Source organism: Ambystoma mexicanum, chromosome 6q, assembly GCF_040938575.1.
Source record: "Ambystoma mexicanum isolate Mex_15411 chromosome 6q, UKY_AmexF1_1, whole genome shotgun sequence".
Taxonomy (NCBI): Eukaryota; Metazoa; Chordata; class Amphibia; order Caudata; family Ambystomatidae; genus Ambystoma; species Ambystoma mexicanum.
The window spans coordinates 1,259,567,349-1,259,588,634 of NC_090937.1; the positions used below are offsets into that span (position 1 = coordinate 1,259,567,349).

The 21,286-nt window shown below is 47.8% G+C and overlaps 1 protein-coding gene across 3 annotated transcripts in view; it reads left to right on the forward strand.

Moving 5' to 3' along the window:
* ANAPC4 (anaphase promoting complex subunit 4) overlaps nt 1-21,286 on the forward strand; it is a 1,458,106-nt gene that overhangs the window by 1,349,877 nt on the left and 86,943 nt on the right. For all 3 annotated transcript variants that reach the window (XM_069631855.1, XM_069631854.1, XM_069631856.1), the window contains one exon: nt 17,430-17,553. In XM_069631855.1, coding sequence (XP_069487956.1) covers nt 17,430-17,553 — 124 coding nt within the window. The remainder of the gene's footprint in view (nt 1-17,429; nt 17,554-21,286) is intronic.

Below are 21,286 nucleotides of genomic sequence, written 5' to 3' on the forward strand. Positions count from 1 at the left end.
ATATCTTGAGATGTGACTGGCCCCCCTTCGGTAGTATCAGCTGTCCTACTCGTGGGGAAGCGAATTTTGACTAGTAGCTAAAATATGATGATTAGAAATATATTTGTTGTAGCGCCTTTGGGAGAATCGGCGCTGCAGTAGAGGATAGGATGGTATGATATAAAATAATTTGTTCTAGCGCCTTCGGTAAAATCGGCACTGTGAAGGCAGTAAAAGATGGCTGCTCTAAATCGACATTAATTGTGCAGCCTTGATTTGCTATTGTTTACAGCCCGATCTTCATGCATGTCGAGATTGCTCTTCGGTATACTCTGTGTGGCTTCTGTGATAATGTTAGACATAATGGGAGTCTTAGACGTGTGTAAGCAGCAAGATCCTTGTATATCCCCCGACGCCGTTTTATACAATGGTGATAGACACGCGTCTAGGACGGAGAGGACTCGGTGTTAAAGCAGTTTGTATAGCTACTATATTGGACGGCATGCCTGATTTCAGTGTGTAATTCAGCGTTTAGTTTTTAACAGGCAAGAAGTATTTCTCTAAGATAGGGGTAAATAGCCACACAGACTGACCTGACTCAAGTTGGCAAGTAGAATCAACGGCAGCAGGTACGAGGGAAGACGCTCGCCGCTTGCTGCGTGGCGAAGCGGCAAAGGAGTACTTCACATGTTCTTCTCCTGGTGCGCGTGGGTTCACAACTTATAGGCAATGTCACATAGTGGGTGGATTCAGCCAAAATAAGTATATAAAATAGTAAATACAGCAGTCCTAAACAGAAATAAAATAAAAATGTGGTTTAGTATAATACTGAGTAAAAGTCTTTAAGTAAAGGAACGCTGTGTTAAGTGACGAGCCGTACCAAGCAACCAGGAAATAGTCCACAATAGAATCCGGCAGAGAGTAGCACGGCAAAGCAGTACTTCACAGGTACTTCTCCTGGTGCGCGCGCGGGTTCACAACTTGTAGGCAATGTCGCATAGAGGGCAGAGTCAGCCAAAATAAGTGTAAAAAATAGTAAATACAGCAGTCCAAGCAACCAGGAAATGGACCACAATAGAATCCGGCAGAGAGTAGCGTGGCAAAGCGATACTTCACAGGTACTTCTCCTGGTGCGCGCCATGGAGTCCATGTAAGACCCATGCTGGAGAACAAGAGTTGCAGGTAAGTAACTTTCTTCTGCAGCACCCCTGGACCTCTGGCTACCCTCTTGTCTTCAGAGCCCCCGTCGTCCAGAAGGAGTTTCGACCGCTTCTGACAAAAGCATGGTCGAGCTTGTTCCACGCTCAAAAAGAGGAAGGGGGTGGTACTCCACCTAACGTCTGGTGCTGAAGGATGAAGGCTTGTGGCCCATCCTGGGACTGCGACTGCTGAACATTTTCCTACGCAGGCACAAGTTCAAGATGGCTACTCTAGCCCAGATCCTGCAAGCCCTTGATATGCAGGACTAGTTGGTTTCCCTGGACCTTCAGGATGCCTAATTCCATGTGTCGATTCATTGAAGGCACAGGAAGTATCTGAGGTTCGTGGTGGGAGAACACCATTACCAATTCAAGGTCTGCTGTTCGGTCTTTCCTCGGCTGCATGGGTTTTTAGCAAGCTGCTGGCAGTGGTAGGGGCTCGCCTCAGGAGGGTGGGTATTCATGTCTTTCCCTACTTGGATGAATGGCTCATCTGAGCTCGCTCCCCGGATCTGGTGTCTGAGCACCTACTCTGTACAGTCACACTTTTGCACAGTTTGGGCTTTTCCCTGAATTTCAAAAAGTCTCAGGTTTCGCTGTCCCAGTCTCTGATTCATCAGGGCCATCTTTACACACTTACCTGGGCAGGGCTTTCCCACCCGAGGATCAAGTAGCAAACATCTTTTGGATGATCAATGTCCTCCATTCACAGGAACGAGTTTGTGCCTCGGCTTTCCTGTGCCTCATGGACTCCTGCATCCCTGAGGTGCCGGAAGTGAGTCTGCGTAAGAGATTGCTTCAGTGGCTTCTGTTTCCAGTTGTCGCAGTTCCAGGGCCACATGTCCGAACGTCTACAGGTCTCGAACCAGGTGGCTCAGGCTCTCGCGTGGTGGGCCCATGGGAAGCAACTTGCTGAGAGGCCTGTTGTTTCGCCAACCTTACCCCAGGTTCCAGTGGTCACAGTCGCATTTCTGACAGGCTGGGGCGCTCACCTGTTGGACCTAACTGTGAGCAGACTGGTCTCCGCCGAGTCTCAGGGACACATCAACTTGATGTAGTTGAGGGAGATCAGGCTGGCCCTGGTTGCTTTCCTCCCCTATGTGAAATGCAAGACTACTGGTCCTGACAGACAACTAAGTGGCCATTCAGTACCTCAACAAACGGAGTGGTGCGAGGGTCCTTGCCTCTGTGCAGAGAAGCAATGCAACTCTGGTTCTGGGCTCCAGAAAATAGTGTCTCTCTGATGGCGGCTCATCTGGCTTTACGAGAGAATTTCCCAGCGGATGACTTGAGCAGGCAGACCTAGGCCACCCACAAGTAGGAGCAGTCAGGAAGTAGTTCTGGAGATCTTCTCCCTTTGGGGGACTCCTCAGGTGGGCCTCTTCGATTCCAGTGCCAACAGGTAGTGTGAGTTGTTATGCTCCAGGAAAGTTCCTCAATGGGGAGCTCTTGGGGGACACACTGATGGTCGAATGAACTTTAAACCTGCTTTTATGTGTTCCCACTGACCACCCCCCGTCATTCCGTTGGTTCTCAGGAGATAGCGCCTGTTCGGAACCACAATGATACTGATAGCCCCGGCGAACGTGGTATCCAGAGTTGCTCGGGGCATATTCATATGCCCTCCCTGTCTCCGCCCGAGGAGAGTAGACTTGCTCTCCCATTCGGAAGGGTGGGTCCTCAGTAGCCTGAACCTTCATGCTTGGCTACTGAGAGGCTGAGATACAAGATATGAGGGCTTGTCGTACGACGTTCCCTATTTGTTCCTTTCAGCTTGGAGGCTGCTAAGAAATCTATGCCTGCAGGTGGCGTACATTACTAATTTGGTTCCGGAAGAGGGACATGATCCTTTATCCTGTAAGCTATCCCCTGTGTTGTATTGTATACTCTTTGGCCTGGGCAGGCCTGCAGATTGGCACTGTAAAGGGTTACCTTGCCACTATTTCGGTATTCAAAGGGGTCACCAGAAGAGGGCTTGTTTTGTCACAATCCCCACTGTCGTTTTCTAACTTTGTTTGTGTAACCAGTTTTCAATGGATTGCCTTTCTCCCGAAGATTTCTCATCAGATAAATTCCCTTCTATTTACACCTGCTCGGAAAAGTCTTCGACAGGCGGCGTAGTGCACCTCAACTCGGCCGTCGTCACGCCTTGACTCGATTCTCGGTCATCGGCTCCGGATGTGATCGTTCTTCATACATATACTGCGTCACTACGGCCCTGTACCTCAGTTCAGTTTTTCTGTACTCTGCTTGTGAGGAACACTGCAATGACAGTGTTTCAATTTTTTTACTCAACATTTGCCGAGTTGTTGTCACTCACATGAGCGACCATGTTCACGCCCCGGATCTCAAGCTCTGCACAGAATGCTGCTCGAAAATGTCAGTGACTGATCCGCATGAGAAATGCATGTTGTGCCTCGGCTCCAGTCACGACACCGAGAGTTGCACGTCTTTCGGTAAGATGAGCCCAAAGTCATTGACTGACTGGGCAGCGAAGCTCACACTAGGCCGACTGCCCTCCAAGTCACCGGCGCGGTCGACGGTTCGGTCCTCGGACACTAAAATGGAAGGGCCTGTCCCAGAGAAGGAAGAAAGGCATCAGCAGAGGACCAGGAAACGGTCGCATTCCCGGAGCAACTCGTCTTCATCTTCCTCTCACAAGAAGAAGCAACGTTCCGGCATGAATCCGACTCTTCTTCTGAACGCGGTAAATCGTCGGCAGGGCCGATGTTTAAGAAGGCAGCTGTGGGTCCGGGCGATCACCCGATACAGCAGGCCCCGGTAGATCCAGCGGTGCCCGGTGACTCCGGCCCCATATCGCAACCTGTTTCGTCGGAGGAGCCTATGAACCATCGACGTTGCGCGGTCTTTCATACCGAAATCAAGATTCAGCTCCATGGCGGACATCTTCAGCGCCAATGATCGGGGCGATATCGACCCCATATACTCTGGAACTGGTGGTAGCAACTAGTTTGACAACCAACTGGACCTCATAGCTTTGGCTGAGGGACTGCACAACGCCTGCCAGCTGGACACGCCTCCCGATGTCGAAATGCAACAGGCCCATCCTTGGGCCCATACCAATGCTAAGTTCAGGGCTTTAGTTTATAGGGTTGTGGATACCCTGGGATTGAATACCCCAGCCCAGCTAGTACAAGGTTATGACCCGACGAACATCCTCAATGAGGGTTTTGCCACAGAAAGGGCTGTGCCTTTCAACACAGCTATTGCTGATCTCATTGCCACCATGTGGAAACGCCCTTGTACCATACCTCTGGTCAACTCGGACCTAAACAAGAAATATAGGCTGGCAAGGGGAGACCCTCATTCCTCTCCTCTCATTCTTCACCGGGGGATTGGTGGTACAGGCGGCTACAGTGGCCACCACACCAGCCACTTCCACATCCAACTTGCCCACCGATAAGGAGAGCAAGAAAGTAGATTCCTTAGCGAAGAAAATATTTCCTTCTGGTAGCATGGCCTTGAAAGCGGTCCAAGTCTCCTGTGGTTTCGCTAAATACTCCTTTGTATTGTGGAAGAGGATTGAGCAGGCTGCCCAGTACATCCCTGAGGTGGAGATGCGTTCGGGTTTCCAGAAGTTGGTGGATGACGGAAAGGAAGTGCCCATACAAACTTTGCAGCCGTGCCTGGACGTGGCAGACTGTGTTGGATGGTGAATGAGCTTGGCCCCAGTTCTCAGGAGGCAAGCTTACCTGCTCTTCCCAGGGTTCTCACCCAATGTCCAGAATACGCTTCTCAAAATAGCTTTTGATGGTGAGAATCTCTTCGGCCTGAAGGCCGACGACTCTTTGGGAAAATTCAGAGTCCAAGCTCGCCACAGTCACTCGGCCTAGCTGTGCAATAGCCATCCAAGCCTGCCTTTAGTTTACCGTTGAGGGGTAGACGCTATCAGCGCTATGTCCCCTATGAAAGGAAGGCTCAGCCCCAGCAAGCTAGGTGGGGGCAGGGGTGTTTCCTGGGCTCCAGAAGGGGTAGGGGGCCTCTAGAGGCCAGCAGAAAGTGGCTGTGGCAGCTCTCACCTCAAATACGCTTCGATTTCTACTCCCACGATTCCCTGGTTGGAAGACGGTTGACTGACACCGGGTCCAATGGCGGGAGATTACCTCCAACGCCTAGGTACTGCAGCTCATACAGTGGGGTTACTGTCTGCCTTTCTTAAAAAGGCCACCGGACAGACCTCCACCGCCTCTTTACCAACCGGAACAGGAGCTCCAAAAAGAACTGCAAGCCCTGTTATTGGTGCGTGGAGGAGGTACCACCCGAGCACAGAGGATCGGGGTGGTATTTCCTGGTACCCAAAAAGGGGGGAGGTTTCCGTCCCATCTTGGACTTCAGGCCTTTGAACACATTTCTGAGCTAATACAAATTCAAGATGGTGATGTTGAGATAGATTCTCCACGCTCTCGAGTTACATGACTGGCTAGTGTCTATAGATCTCCAGGACGCATACTTTCATGTGCCGATACACCAGAAGCACATAAAGCTCCTTAGATTTCTAATAGGGTACAGGGATTACCAATTCAAGGTGCTCTGCTTTGGATTGACCTCCGCTCCGAGGTCTTCACCAAGCTCATAGCAGTAGTCACGGCTCACCTCAGGAGATCGAGCATCCATGTGTTTCCATTCCTGGGCGACTGGCTGATTCGAGGAAAGTCAGCAGAGCAGGGTTTGCCTCATCCCAAAAACACCTGCTCACTGCACAGGCTGGGCTTCTCCCTGAACTTGCAGAAGTCCCACACGACGCCAGCACAGAGGCTCCAGTTCATCGAGGCAGTCTTAGACACTTGGGTGGGGAAGGTCTTTCACCCCAAGGAGAGAATCACCAGCGTTGCACAGATGGTACAGCTTTTCCAGAATCACGTCACCTTATTAGTGCCTTCCTCCCACCGCTGCTTAGGTCTCATGGCCTCCTGCATTTTTATGGTGCCAGAGGGTAGGCTGCTGATGCAATCTTTGCCATGGCTCCTGCGGGGTCAGTGGTCCCAGTACTTCGGTACTTTGGGGGACGTTCTCAGAGTGCCCAGGTCCATGTTTGACCACCTCTCCTGGGGGGCTGTCAGCAGCAACATGTTGCCGTGGGAACCCTTCTGGCCTCCGTGGCCCCAGGCCAGGGTGGTCACAGATGCGTCCTTGAAAGGTTGGGGCGTTTAATGTGAGGACTTGCAGGTGAGCGGCCTTTGGTCAGCGATTATGGGTTTTCGTTTGGGCCTTTGCATTCTTGTTCTCTGTGATTACTAAGTTTGAAGACTGCCTTTTTAATGGCCATCACTTCGGCCAGGCGGGTCAGCGAGCTGCAGGCCCTGTCTTGTAAGCCTCCTTTTCTTTGTATTTTTCCCGGATTCTTGCCTAAAGTGCTGTCTGAATTACACTTGTCCCATGCAATTGATTTCCTTGTGTTTTATCCTCCACCGTACCCCTGTAAGGAGTTTTTCACTGGTTGGACCCTAAAAGGGCATTGAGTTTTTATGTAGCCAGGACGGCTGATTTCAGAAAAATTGACCAATTGTTTGTGGCCTTCTCTGTAGCCAGGAAAGTTCTGGCAGTCCCTAAGCAAACATTCTCATGGTAGATCACATTGTGCATCTCGGAGTGCCATCACAACCCGGGGAAGGAGTTGCACCATGACATCATGGCCCATTCCACCACAGTGGTTTCTATGTCTACGGCGCTACAGAGAGGAGTACCGATTAGAGACATTTGTCAGGCTGGAACACGGTAGGCACACATTCACAAAGTATTACAGCCTGGACGTCGCCTGTGGAGCTGACGCTCGCTTTGGAAGGGCGGAGTTACAGATGTTCTGCTGTGAAACCTTTCATCCCGCCTCCAACATTACTACTGCTTTGGGAATATATCTGATGAGGAATCTGCAGGAGAAAGGCAATCCATTATTTACTGTAATGTTCTATCTAAGGAGTCTTCTGCAGATTCCTCATCACCCCTCCCATCCTTCCCTGCTATGAAAGCATCTGCAGTAGATAGCTGTCCTTCTAATGAGAGAAAACAGTTTACAATGATTCCAGGGCCTCTGTCCTTTTCTTGGTTCAGTGCTGCATGCTTCCTGCGATTTCTGTTATAAAGAAACATTTAAATATATATACAATGAAATATCCTGGTTGGGATTTAATGTTCTATCCTCATTGGCTGTTTGGCCATCCCTTACTTGCTAGTTTTCATCTGCATTGGCTGAACTCAGGTGAAAAAGGTGGGAAGTGAGGTACGGGGATGTAGTGATACAGTATATGTACGACGACTGTCACATCCGGAGCCAACGACCGAGCATCATGTCAAGGCGAGTCGACGGCAGAGTTGCGGTCCACTATGCCCCTTGTCGAAGACTTTTCCGAGCAGCTGATGCTGAAAGGGATATTTATCTGATGAGGAATCTGCAGAAGAAGAATCCATAGAAAGAACATTACGGTAAGTAATTTCTCCTCCTCCCTAACCGTTTCTGGGTCTAGCATGGGATTTTAAATTAGTTTTAACGTTTCTTATGAGCGCTACGTTTGAGCACCTTCATTCCTGTTCTATTACATTGCTCACCCTTAAGGTGATTTTCCTGGTTGCCATCACTTGGCGAAACGCGTTTTACCTCCCCATTTGTTTTTTTTCCAAAGAGAAGGTGACAATGAGAGTGAAACCCTCCTTTCTACCGAAGGTGCACTAGGATTTCCATCCCTCAATGAAGATCCATCTTCCTGTATTTTATCCTCCACCTCACCCTTCCATGACAGAGGAATGATTTCCTCGATTGGGCTCTGTATGACCCCTTAGGTTCTACGCCTCCGTAATAGAGAGGCTATGAAAGATTAACAGGTTTTCGTTGGTTATGCTGTTGCTCGTGCTGGCAGGAATGTGCCCAAACAAATCCTGTCCAGGTTTATCATTCCATGCATCTCAGAATGCTACATTCAATGGATTGCCTTTCTCACGCAGATTCCTCATCAGATATTCCCTTCAGCTTTGCTGCTTTGGGAACTTTTCGACTGGAGGCAGAGTGGACCTCAACCCAGCCGTCGACCTTCGATCCGTCTTGGTCGGCATCTGGTCGTCTGCTCCGTATGTGACGTCAGGCGTATTATAAATACGACGTCACTACGCCCCAACCTTAGTTCCTTTTTTCCATGCACGAACACCCTGCTTGGGAACACAGAACTTCAACTAGCTCGATGTTTTCGTCAGAAAATATACCTTTTTTCAAAACCCTTGACGCGAGATGTCGGTCGCCCGGGTATCAGGTTTCAAATGGTGTTCAGATTGTGCCACCAAGATGTTCATCACCTACCCACATGAGTTGTGTCTCTGGTGCTTCGGCACGGGTCACGAGACTGACCTTTGTCTGTCGTGTGCCAAAATGAAACCTAAATCCCTTCGCGATCGAACTGCAAAACTCGCTCTGGGTCGACCGCCTTCAAAATCACAGGCGCTGTTAACGGTTCGGTCTTCGAAGGCCGAAACTGAGGGGCACACCCCAGAGAATGAACACAGGCGGAAGAAGAAACGGTCCCACTTGAGGAGCCACTCTTCCTCATCCCGAAAGAAGAAAAGACGTCACCGCCGGTAAGCTGTCAGCTGTGCCTACCACCCGCCAATAGTGGGAGGGTTTCAAATCATCAATGCTTGAAATTTTCAAGAAGCATACTGCAGTCGGCACGGGTAAACCCCCCCACACAGCAGGCTTCAGAGCCAAGATGGGTGCTGGGTATACCTGACCCCTCTAGTGCCCCGGTACCAACAATGTCGGTGCCAATAATTCTTTCCACACCAAAAGAAATCCAACGGAAGCTGGATCATCCCTGTGCATCCAAGAAGTCGATGCTACAGCGTCTCGTTTCCGATCGATACCGACATCCACCATATCTGCGCTGAGAAACAAACCCTCTGCGGTTGTCAAGAAAACATTCACCCCACCACGTTGGTCCATCATTTTTCTATACTATGGAAGGTATCTTCGGAGGTCATGACGCCGATGACCAGGGGGATGTTGACCTGATTGACTTGGGTTCAGGAGCGGTCGATTATTTTGACGACCAAAATCCACTTTTACAACTGGCTCAAGAACTCCAGGATGCCAGCTGTCTGTGGACACCTCTCCAGACCTCAAATTTCAGCAGTCCCAGCCCTATCTTCATAATTTTTCTAAATTCAAGGCTCTGGTAGAAAGGATTATTGACACCTTGGGATTGCACTCACCAGTGGCACCTGTACAAGGTTATGATCTTATTGACATTTTAAATGAAGGCCTTACCACAGAACGTAATATGCCTTTAAACCCTACCATTGCTGATCCTTATGTGGCAAAACCCTTGTTCCATTCCTCCCGTCAGCTCCACCATTTCCGGGAAATACAGGCCGGCTAAAGGAGACCTTTCATACCTCTCCTCTCACCCTTCCCCAGAGGGACTTCTTATGCAGGCTGCTACGGTCTCTTCTAGACCTGCATTTTCTGCATCCGCTCTGCCTCCCGACAGGGAAGCAAAAAAAAGTTGATGGCTTAACAAAGAAGGCATTCACGTCAGGTAGCATGGCCCTAAAAGCAACAAATGTGGGTACTCCTTCGGTCTATGGACAGCAGTTGAAAATGCTGCTCCGTATGTCCCAGAAGGAGAAATGCATGAGGGCTTTGTACAGCTAGTGCAGGATGGGAAAGAGGTGGCCAGACAGTCGCTGTGATCATGCCTGGACATCGCCGACTGTGTGGGCTGATCTATGGCGTCAGCCATAACACTAATAAGGCAGGCCTACCTAGAAACCTCTGGTTTTTCACCTTCTGTCCAAGTCAAGCTGCTAGACATGCCCTTTGAGACGATTGCTTAGAGAAATTTAAGGAATCTTAAATCGCTACCAAATCCTTAGGCCTAGCTGCGCAGCCATCCAAACCTGCAAATAGCGTGGTCTGTAGGGTATGCGGCTACAGGAGATATGCTCCTTACGACAGGAGAGCGCTGCTCCCACCTTCCAGACAAGGGCAGAAGCGTTTCTCGCGCTCCGGTGGCAGGAGGGGGCAGAGCGCCTCCAAAGCCGCTTTGATTTTCCCCTCTCACAGCAGACCTTTTGGAGGGCGCTTGACGGGGCATTTGCTCCAGTGGCAGGGATTACTTCTGATGCCTGGGCTCTACAGCTCATTCAGTGGAGTTATTGTCTGCCATTTGTAAGAAAACCACTGAACAGAGCGCCCACATATCCAAACCAACCGAGACAGGAGCTCCAAGAAGAACTAAGAACCCTGTTGCTGAAGGATGTCGTAGAAGAGGTACCGTTCGACCAGAGAGGATCGGGTTGGTATTCCAGGTATTTCCTGATAACCAAAAAGGCAGGAGGTCTCCGTCCCAATCTGGACCTCAGGTCCTTGAACAAGTTCTTGAGGAAAGAATTCAGGATGGCAACGTTGGGTGAGATTCTCCACGCTCTCAAACTTCAGGAGTGGCTGGTGTCGATAGACCTACAGGGTGCTTATTTCCATGTGCCAATCCATCGAAAGCACAGGAAGTTCCTAAGGTTCACCATAGGAGATATGCAATATCAGTTCAAGGTGCTTCCCTTTGGTCTAACCTCCGCCCCAAAGGTCTTCAACAAGCTCATGGCGGTAGTTGCGGCTCACGTATTTCCATATCTGGACGACTGACTGATCCGAGGGAAGTCTGTAGTGGAGGTCTTGTCCCATTTAGAGGACACCTGCTTGCTGCTGCACAAGCTGGGCTTCTCCCTAAACTTAAGGAAGTCCCACAGGACACCAGTCCAGCAGCTCTAGTTCATTGGAGCAGTCCTGGACACCCGGGTGGGGAAAGCCTTCCCTCCCGAGGCCTAGTCAGCTTGGCACAGATGGTCGACTTGTTCCGTAACCATGCCACTCTACCAGTGGCTTCCTTCCACCTCCTAGGCCTCATGACCACCTGCATTTTTCTAGTGCCAGATGCCAGGTTGCGCATGAGATCCCTGCAATGGCTACCGAGGGGTCAGTGGTCTCAGTACTACGGCTCTCTCTCGGATCTCCTCAGGGTGTACGCATCAGTGGTCAACGACCTGTCCCGGTGGGTGGACCGCAACAGTCTTTTGGCGGGGGGAGCCTTCTGGCCTCCTTGGCCGCAGACCCAAGTGGTCACAGATGCGTCTCTGAAGGGTTGGGGCGCTCACTGCAAGGATTTGCAAGTGAGCGGCCTCTGGTCAATGACGGAAGCCAGGTGGCACATCAACAGGCTGGAGTTGCGAGCTATCAGGCTAGCCCTGAAAGCATTTGCCCGTCTCTGCAGGGGAAATATGTCCTCGTTCTGACTGACAACAAGCAAGGTGGTGTGCTCTCCTGCCCCCTCTGCACGGAGGCAATGATGCTTTGGTTCTGGTTGCTGGATAACAGGAGCTCGGTCTCGTCAGTTCATTGGCAGGCACACAGAACAACTTGGCGGATGCTCTAAGCAGGCACAGCCCGGTCTCGCACGAGTGGGCATTGTGCGAGGAAGTCCTAGAGAGAAGGTCTTTGCTCTCTGGGTATCACAGCAGTGGATCTGTTCGCAACAGAGTCCAACAGGAAATACAGTTTTGCTTGAAGCAATTCCCAGCAAATGGTGCACTGGCGGATGCGTTTCTGGTGGATTGGACCTTCCCTCTCCTTTACACGTTCCCTCTGATTCCCGGCTTTTCCATGGGTTCTCCAGGGGTTGAAGAGGTTTCGAGCGACCATGATCTTGATCGCCCCGGATTGGACGAGCAGAATGTGGTACTCCAACCTCTTGGATCTGTCCACCTCACTGGTTGCTTCAACGTCCAGATCTCCTAAAATCCTAACCTAGTCGGAAGGTTCGTCCCCGGATTCCCCCAACCTACATGCGTGGCTCTTGAGAGCATGAGATATGATGACTGGGACATCTCTGATGAAGTACTTGAGGTGTCGCTGGCTGTACATAGACCATCTACAAGATCTTTGTATGCGTGCATATGTAGAAGATTTGAGGTGTGGTCCAGGGAACTCGAGATTGAACCCATCTCTTGCCCCACCACTGCAGTGATGGAGTTCCTTCTGTCACTGGATTCTGCAGGCCTTCAGGTCACCACAGGCAAAGGATATTTGGCATCCTTGTCTGTGTTTAAAAGATCCCCGGGTCAAGGTTATTTTTTTTATGATCCCGGCAATGGCAAAATTCCTGAAAGGCCTTGCAAATACGTTTCCGACAACTCCCTTTGTTTTCCCAGGTTGGGACCTTAATCTGGTTCTGACATTTCTAATGGCGGCTCCCTTTGAGCCTATGCACTTTTGTGCCTTACAGTTTCTCTCTTTGAAAACCGCCTTCTTGGTGGCTATTACATCCGCTAGGAGGTAAGTGAACTACAGGCCTTTGTGCTGTAAGACACCCTTCCTGTGTTTCTTTTCCCGGGAGAAAAATTCACTCAGGGTAAGGCCTGCTTCCTCCCCAAGGTTGTGTCAGAATTTGACCTGTCACAATCCATCAACCTTATGGTCTTGTACCCTCCTCTGCACCATTCTAAGCAGGAGCAACGGTCATCACCTAGACCCGAAGAGGGTGTTGAGTTATTATGTCGCCAGGACAGCTGAATTCAGGAGAGCTGACCAGCTCTTCGTGGCCTTTTCCTTGGCACATAAGGGCCTGCCCATAACCAAGCAGACTTTATCCCGATGGATAATTTTCTGCATAGATGAATGCTACCAGTCTGCTGGGAAGGAATTACCAGCAGGCATCAGGGCCCATTCAACAAGGAGAGTTTCAGCATCCACAGCATTGCAGAGGGGAGTCTCTGTCCGAGAGATTTGTCGCGCTGCAACATGGTCATCCCTACATACCTCCGCAAAGCACTTTATGCCCACCTCCTTCATTTGCTGCTTTGGGAGTCTACCAGATGAGGAATCTGCGAGAAAAAGGCAATCCATTGAAGGAGAAATTACTTAGCGTAATGGTCTTTCTATGGATTCTTCTCCTGCACATTCCTCATCTCCCTCCCATCTATCCCTGCACAGAAAGTCGGTGGTTGGCACACATCTTCTTTCACGTTGACTTGGTGATGGTCCCCTGTGTCCGTTTTCTGTCTTCCTGTGTTAGGGAGAATTCTCATTCTATGGCTAATTTCCCTCACCTAGTGAGTCCCCCAGCAGCTTTTCTGAATTTCTGGAGTTTACTTTTTCCACTTGGTAAGAGTGTGAGCCATTTTCCCACTCTTACATGTGTTTTGCCATGTGTATTTCTACTGTTTGTGTGATAGAGGGCTGTGGAGGACACCACTCCAGGAGCCCCACTTTTATGCATGTTACACAGCACCTTCCGTGCAGTAACACAGGGTTGTCTTTGAGACCTCCCACTGACTCAATTTTTCTGGGGCTGACTACTGTCCCCCAGAAAACAGGTAAAGTTGCCATTTACTCTACATAGTCATTTAGAACTACAGACCCAGTACACCCCATCTTGCACGGAGTACGGGAAAGGGTTAACTCCTATCCCTTTTTGTCTGTGCCTCTCTGAGCTTTGTTTTGCTCTTTTTAACATTTAGACTTGGCTGGTGGCAGTGGTATCTACCCTAACTTTTCTACTGCGATTATATTATATAAATGTGGTACTGTTCCAGCTATCATATTAGCCTCGAACATAAACCCACTTGACCAGATGCTCTTTCTTTTGGCTCCGGTCGGGTTTATTCGCCATTTCTTTTTGTTAAAGTCCTTCTTGTGTTTTACTTTGCGCGGCAAACCAGGTTTGCCTTCTTTGTTCACCGTCTTTTGGCTGCCTTCTCTCCAGAAGCCCTCCTTTTGGCGCCTGGGTGTCTAGGTGGGCTGAATGTGAGGAAGAGGTGTAGTCACCCCCTGCACAGGGTATCCTCGAAAACCCAAGTCGCACTTTGTCGTGATTGGCTGAGGTGGTTGTCCGGGCGGATAACCCCCTGCTGTGTGATTGACAGCCAGGCTGTGTGAATGGGGGATTTTCGCATAAAAGGCAGGACTCTTGGGCTGGAAGTCAGCCGCCACTGGAACTGCAAGGAACCGAAGAGAAGCGGAGAAGAAGATGGCTGCTGCAACTACCGAGTCCTGGTGGAGCCCTGCTGCAGTCCTGGGCTATCTACCCTTCAACGACAAGAGAAGATCCAGTCCGGATTCTTCTTCCCTTGAGCGTGGTGGGATCAACTAGCTCATATTCAACAGGCAGAGGATCCTCTTCTTGGTTGAAATCGCTGCACACAGCTGTAGTGGTCCGGATAGCCATCTGAAGAGCCTCTCCTGTTTTTAAAGCAGTGCACCTTTTATTCACTGTTGCTTTTGCTGCTGCTGGCTTCATCCCTGGGTAGTGCAGATCGCTCCAGACGTCCTTCTTGTCCCCATGACTAAAGTCACAGGAACCGTAAATCTGCAGGAACTATCAGGAACAACTGCCGTAGCTCCAACTCTTCTTCACTTGAATAAGGTACTGTGTCCGACCTCGAGGAACTAGGGTGAACCCCTGTCTCCTCACCAAAAGGCTTGTGCTTATCTTCCTTCCCTCTTATAACTTTTGCTTCATCTTTTGACAATATCCAAGTACTCCTGGCACTCTCGAATCGTGAACTGTACCAACCGTGTGATCCTCGACAACAGGAACCCTGTTCCACTTGACATTGGCGCAGGCCTATTGACTTTTATTCACTTGTAGGAAAGTGTCCCCTGATTCTATCTGCCTTGACAAAAGTATTGCCTATGATTTTTCTCCCCAACTCTCTTGTGTTGACTCATGTGCTAAGTGTGTTTTAACTCCGGTGACCTTTCTTTCCGTAGGTACGTGTATCTTTAGTAAGACCGAACTGTCGTTACTGTCAAAAAGTGAACGCATCTTTCCCTGTGGTAACGTCTTTGTTTCCCAACACCGGTCTGTCAAAACCAATGGTACTTGCCTTGAATTGTGCTGCACAAAGTGAATTAGTTGTGTGTAGTGTATTTTACGTGTGATTTTAAAGTAATAGAAGTGAAGTGTTTTACAAACAGATGGTCTAGAAATAAATGTAATTTTACTTTTCAACCAAAAACCTTGAGTCAGATGTTTGCTTGAGTCACAGTAATTGTGGTCCTTTGTGTAATCTCTACTACTATTCATTTGCTCTTGAGATAAGTCTGGCTGCTCCGCTACTGCTACCACTCTTAATAGTGTAGTACAGGCTTGTACCACAGGTGAATTTGTATTGCCACTTGTAGTCTTAATTTTGTGTAGTGGTCCCTAAGGGCACTGCACAGGATTCTGCATAACATCCTACCACAGTTTTTAAAACAAAGATTTTTCAAACGCTACTTGTAGTGTTTGTTCAATTGTTCCTCCTTCAGAGGTCTATAGTTATTTCTTTTTTAAGGGCTCATTAGCCTGTTTGGTCTGTTTTCCTATGCAGCGTGTGGTGCTCAAAGGGACTGGGGGGGGGGGCTGAGGTTGGGGAGTAGTGACGTGGTGTTTATACGATGCCTGACGCCCCGTCCGGAGCCAACAACCAGATGCCAAACAAGACGGTTCGATGATCGATGGCCGGGTCGAGGTCCACTAAGCACCCTGTCGGAAATGTTTCGAAGCAGCGAAGCTGGAGGGAATATTTATCGTATGACAAATCTGCGGGAGATGAAACCATAGAAATAACATTACAGTAAGTGCTTTCTCCATCTGGCTGGTATGGATGGGCCTGAGGGTCTCAGAGCTGATTCTACCAGGGGTGTGGCTGCCACCTCTGCCCTGCAGAGGGGAGTCCCAGTCCTGGATATTTGCCAGGTGGCAACATGGGACTCTGCACACGTTCGCTAAACATTAATGCGTGGATTCCCTTGTGGGCTTGGATATCCGTTTTGGGAACAGTCCTATAAAGCTTTCTGGTTTAGGTTGTTATCTTGCTTCCTCCGTCCTCCAGGTTTACGTACTGCTTTTTGAGACTATCATAGATGAGACCTCGGTTGAAGGAAAGAATCCATTACAGCACATTCCTTACATCTGGTGGATGTCCTTTCTGACAGATGTTCCTCCCATGGGACTCATCACCCTCCCTACCAGCGCTTCTTGCACAAAGCTAGTACACCATTGGTTCTACAGTCTCTCAGCTTCAGAGTGCTAGGGAAAAAGGGTGTAACTGAGATCAAGCGGCACAGCGCCGCTATACTAGTCCTGACATCATGTCCGGCGCATAGACGTATCGGACGGAGCAGACAGTGAGCCGCGCTGCACCCCTACCAGCAGAAAGGTTTCCTGTGCTGTGATAGGGATAATCCTAGAATCTGGGGGAGGAACATCCATCAGAAAGAACATTACCAAGAGGGAAGTAATTTGTTCTTCTAACCCGACCTGGTAGTTAATGTTCTCTGCCAGGGAAAGGCATGCAAGTCTTGGGCTGGAGTGAGGAGCCTGGTTGTCCCTCCATGTACCCCCTCAGGGTTCTATGTAACAAAGTGGGTGGCGAGGCCTGGCCCTCAGAGACCACCCAGTCTCATCTCCCAGCCAACAGTAGGAGACTTTGTCAAGGCTGACATCAGAGAAACCCACCGAAGTTTGATCAGTGGTTCTGGAAATGTGAAACAGTGACCAAGTCCCTGTTAGTGTTTGATTGTCATGGTATATGTTTTTCATTTTCAGTTTTTAATGTTCGTTAACAATAATGCAATGCACTGTAGAACAACGATTTCCAACTCCTGTTAATATATTAATGCGCACTGTCTATTGTGTAATGATACCAGTTGCATATATGTGTATGATGATTAGAAGTAAAAACATCAAAAAATGCAAGGTTTTTATCTTAGGCTGCTGACTTGCGGCGCCATATCTTTTGGCGCCCCCATTTCTTCATGAATTGACTTATGCTTGATCTTTGCCACGGAACATGCCATAATCAAAATTGTCTAATGGTCAAATGAGTATCTGTCTGATAATACTGACTACACTACTAGTCTATCACAGTTGTCAGTTTATCTCCAAGAATAGCTTCAATGGGTGTCCTTGTTTCTGGGGGCTATTTCTTAGTGCCACGAGGCACAATGCTTTTAGATATTGCCCAGTAACCATACATTTCTGTACAATGTGGAAATATAAACCATAATTGGAATAGTGTCTTTCCATTTTACAACCTCAGTAAACACAGGTGGTTCTTTGCCAGATGAGCATACATGGCAATATAGCAGACCATTTAGTGAAAACACACGATGTTCTTGCATCTTTCAATTTTGAATGTGTTAATAATTTGAATGGGTTAATCATTTTTAGTGTGATATATTTTTCTTTTTTTAATATACCGTTCTAGGCTGGATGAGCATAGTGATGATATCCCTACACACACAGTGTTTCTGGAAAATCAGTGGAGAGTGTTGGAGAATATGAAAGCACAATATGTGTCAGTTAATGGAATCCGGAAAGTGGCTTGTGTGGTATGTATTTTGTAAGCCGTATTGAAGCTTCAGTTTGAGTCCAAATGAATATCTCAATTAGAATGATTTTGCAAAGGATGACCTTAATTCATTTTTGAGAAATTCAATTTATCTTTTGTGTCCCTCCTTCCCATTCACAACATGTTATGTTAAAGAGATACATGGTAGGGTGGTACGAAGGCTGGGGTGTTAATTTGAGAACAGATGTGTTTTGATAGTGTGTCTTAATGCCAGATGATTCATGATGGAACGCAGGCACAGAGGAAGGATGCTCTGAGTCTGATGCACTTGTCTTGTCCTATAGAGGCTGTGCACCACCAACATATATTGGACATGGGGGATGGTGTTTGAGTTCAGACAGTATAGAAAACCGAAAAAAAGATTGTCCAGAGCAAAATCTATTTGAGAAAAATGTGTATCAAAATGTATTGCAAGTGATACCAACAATTTAAAGAATGGTGTGTCATTTTAATACAACACGACAGCAGCAACCATATGCCTAAAATTGGCTAAAACATTATCACACATACTTGCCATTTATAGTTCGCTCATTCAAACCCAACTCATCATACCGTGACATACATCCAAAAGCTAAAAAACAAAGGAATCATGTTAAACACCTATGGGGAAGAGGAATTCATGACTAATCCCCATAAAACAGACATTATTTCCTATGTTCACAATCAATATAATTAATTAACAAATGATCTATTGACAGGGTGGATCGGAAGGAAAAGTGCAAAAGATCGCATCCCTGTAGGGTTTATCTCTCGACCGGTTTCGACGTGTAGTGGTAGTAAACACGTCGTCTTCCTCAGGAGGTAGATGCTACCATTCTGTAAGAAACAAAGACATGGCTATAGACTACTGCATAGGAAAAATATGAGTTATGGCTGACTGTCTGCAGATTACAATTAAAAAGGGACGCAACTGCTAAGAAGCAGCCCAAATTTACTTTGTGGTACAACTGTGGGATCATATATGCCGTGTAACAATTAGCAAAATACAAATCCTAATCTAACAGCTATATATGACAAAGCGGAAGGGTTAGTGACTCCCAAAAGGAGCCTGTGCAGCGTGGTAGAAAACCTTCAGGGCCATGGTTAATCAGCGGCAAATGTGTGAGTTTGCAGCGCAGATTATATATGAACATAAAATGTTAGGTCCAAAGAAGAACCGTACCCCAGGAAGACTAGGACTGGGCCAACCTGGTGAATGCCAAATTGCTGTAATGGCTGTGACAGAGTAGTGCGACCAGTCACACTAGGAGAAGGCAAGGCCGAGTCCTGACCTAGAACAAATCAAAAACCGAAATGCACATAATGTAGCAAAGCAACTCTGAGGTATTAGATCAAGTGCCTGTGACTAGAGCAAGGATGGAAGCTCACCTAAAAGGCACCCTATGAAATGAGGGAAAGCCAGGGCTGCATGTGTAGAAAAGTGGGTAAGCAGCACAGCTTAGCCCGAAGTGCCAATCTCGTCTGTGGATCACTGCAACGAAACAGCAAGAGAACCCATTACAGTGATGGGAAAAAATGGCCAAAATTGCCTGAGCCAATGAAAGACACTGCTATGGTGGCGTTACAAATGAGACTGAAATGAAACATCAAGAAAACACATTACAGCGATGGAGAAAATGGCCAGAATTTCCTGAGCCAATTAAAGACACTGCTATGGTAAAGTTACAAATGAAACTGAACTGTGAAAGTCTACAGCTGTCATGTCTGGTCCTCGAGGGGGTCAAGAGTATTATGTCAGTACAAAATTACATGTACGGCATTAACAAAAATACTCAGAAGATTGCTCTGTAAGAAAATATGCATGGCGGTAGAGCACTGCCGTCCAGAATGCATTCCCTTTTAAAATGCTAAGACTTTCCAAAACTAAAAGGTATATAACAAAGAGACTAGCCGCACGCTTACCTCCATCAAACATATGCCGTCTCTGTGAAGTGGCCCGTGTAATTAAGAGTCCAAAGAAAACACAGACTCTTTGTGCCGAAGTCAGTTCCTCAAAAGAAACGCCACGCATGCGTGTAGTCAATCTGCAAGTGAGAGGCTGGCAACCGGTGACCACAAGTCGAGATCTATATAAGCTGACCGCGCATGACTGTTTTGACAGAAATCAATCAAACTTAAGGGCCCGGGGGCGGGACCTAACACGTATATTGCCGTCCGGAATGAGATGAACTCGAGCACTAATTGCTCTCTCAGCTGGAAAAAGAATGTAGCCGGAAATGAAATGCTAATGCCTGAAGGCAAATTAAAAACTGTCAGTGAGAGCCAAGAGGGGTTCTGGGAGTGGTAGTGCAGCTGAGTAGATAATAGAAAAATATGGTAAATGAAAAAAGGGTAACAATTTGAAAAGCAGAGATGCCAACAACGTGCCAATTAGATACTAAGAGTGGTAGTGGCACTAATTGGGTGGAACCTCGTTCAATAAGTCGATACTACTACTGTCTAGAAAGAGTAGGCAGGGCAATTGACGGCGCTATGCCAGAAGTATTGTAGGAGTAGAATGGGCCAGAACTGAGCTGGAGGTGAAAGCGTCACCAAGTCTCTAAAATTGCACCCAAATTACAACAAGATGGTGCACAACGGGGTGCTATGTTATAAACACTGTAAGTGTAAGATGGATAACACAAAGACAGACACTAGAAATGCCAACAACTTAAAGGCAAGGAAGAATAGGGTGCGTGCATCTAGCGGTCCTAGAATCAGGGGAAGCTCGCCAAAACAGGCGGCCAGTTGGCAGCAATCAATAAATAAATAAATAAACAAACAAAGTAAATAAACAAAGGAACAAAGAATGGATCGATTCACTGCACACTCATGGTGACAGGGGCATGTGGGGACTCGCAATAAGGCACTCTTTAACGGATATTAAAGTCCCACGACTACAATGTGTTAAGGCCTTTATGGAGTGTTTTTAAATTAAAGATCCACATTTGTTCCTTATAGGACAGTTTGTTGTCCAATTGTACCGTATTGTTGGCGAAAAAAAATTCTAAGCAAAACCAGATTATAGAATCTGGATTGTGTCCCATTTCTATACAATGAATCACTAGTGGAGCGGATAGATTGCGAGTTCTGATTTTTGAACGGTGCTCATTGATACGTAGGTGAACTTCCCTAGAAGTTTTTCTAACATACAAGAGCTGGCAGGGACACTGGATGGCGTAGATGACATTCTTATTTCTGCAGGTGGTGAATGTACGTAGTGCCCAACGCCTACCGTTGTAGGTAAAGTCTGTCATTTTTTTTGAAAATTTACAGGCAGCACACGAAGTGCACGGATAGTGGCCTTTCACCTGGTTGAGGTCAATGTCCCTAACTTGGTTAGTACGAACCGGGAGTCTTGTTGCCCGAGTGAGTTTCTGTCCTAAATGTTTGCTTTTTTTAAAAGCAAATAGTGGTTTCTCTAAGTTGAGGTCCGTGGAATTGAGGATCCTCCAGTTTTTCAGAACAATAGCTTTAATGGTCTCACTGTGTTAGCAAAAAGTGGGCAAGCAAACTAACTGTTCTTTTCCTACAGTTTTGTTTTTAGTTCTAAGAAAGGCATCCCTGTTGGTATAGCACGCTCTTTTTCTTGAGTGTTTAATGAGTTTGCGCGGGTACCCCCGATCTAGCAGTCTGCCCTGTAAGACATCTGCATGAGTATTAAATTGTGTGAGATTGGGACAATTACGGTGCAGCAGTAAAAACATCCCATAAGGAAAATTGCGTAGGAGACT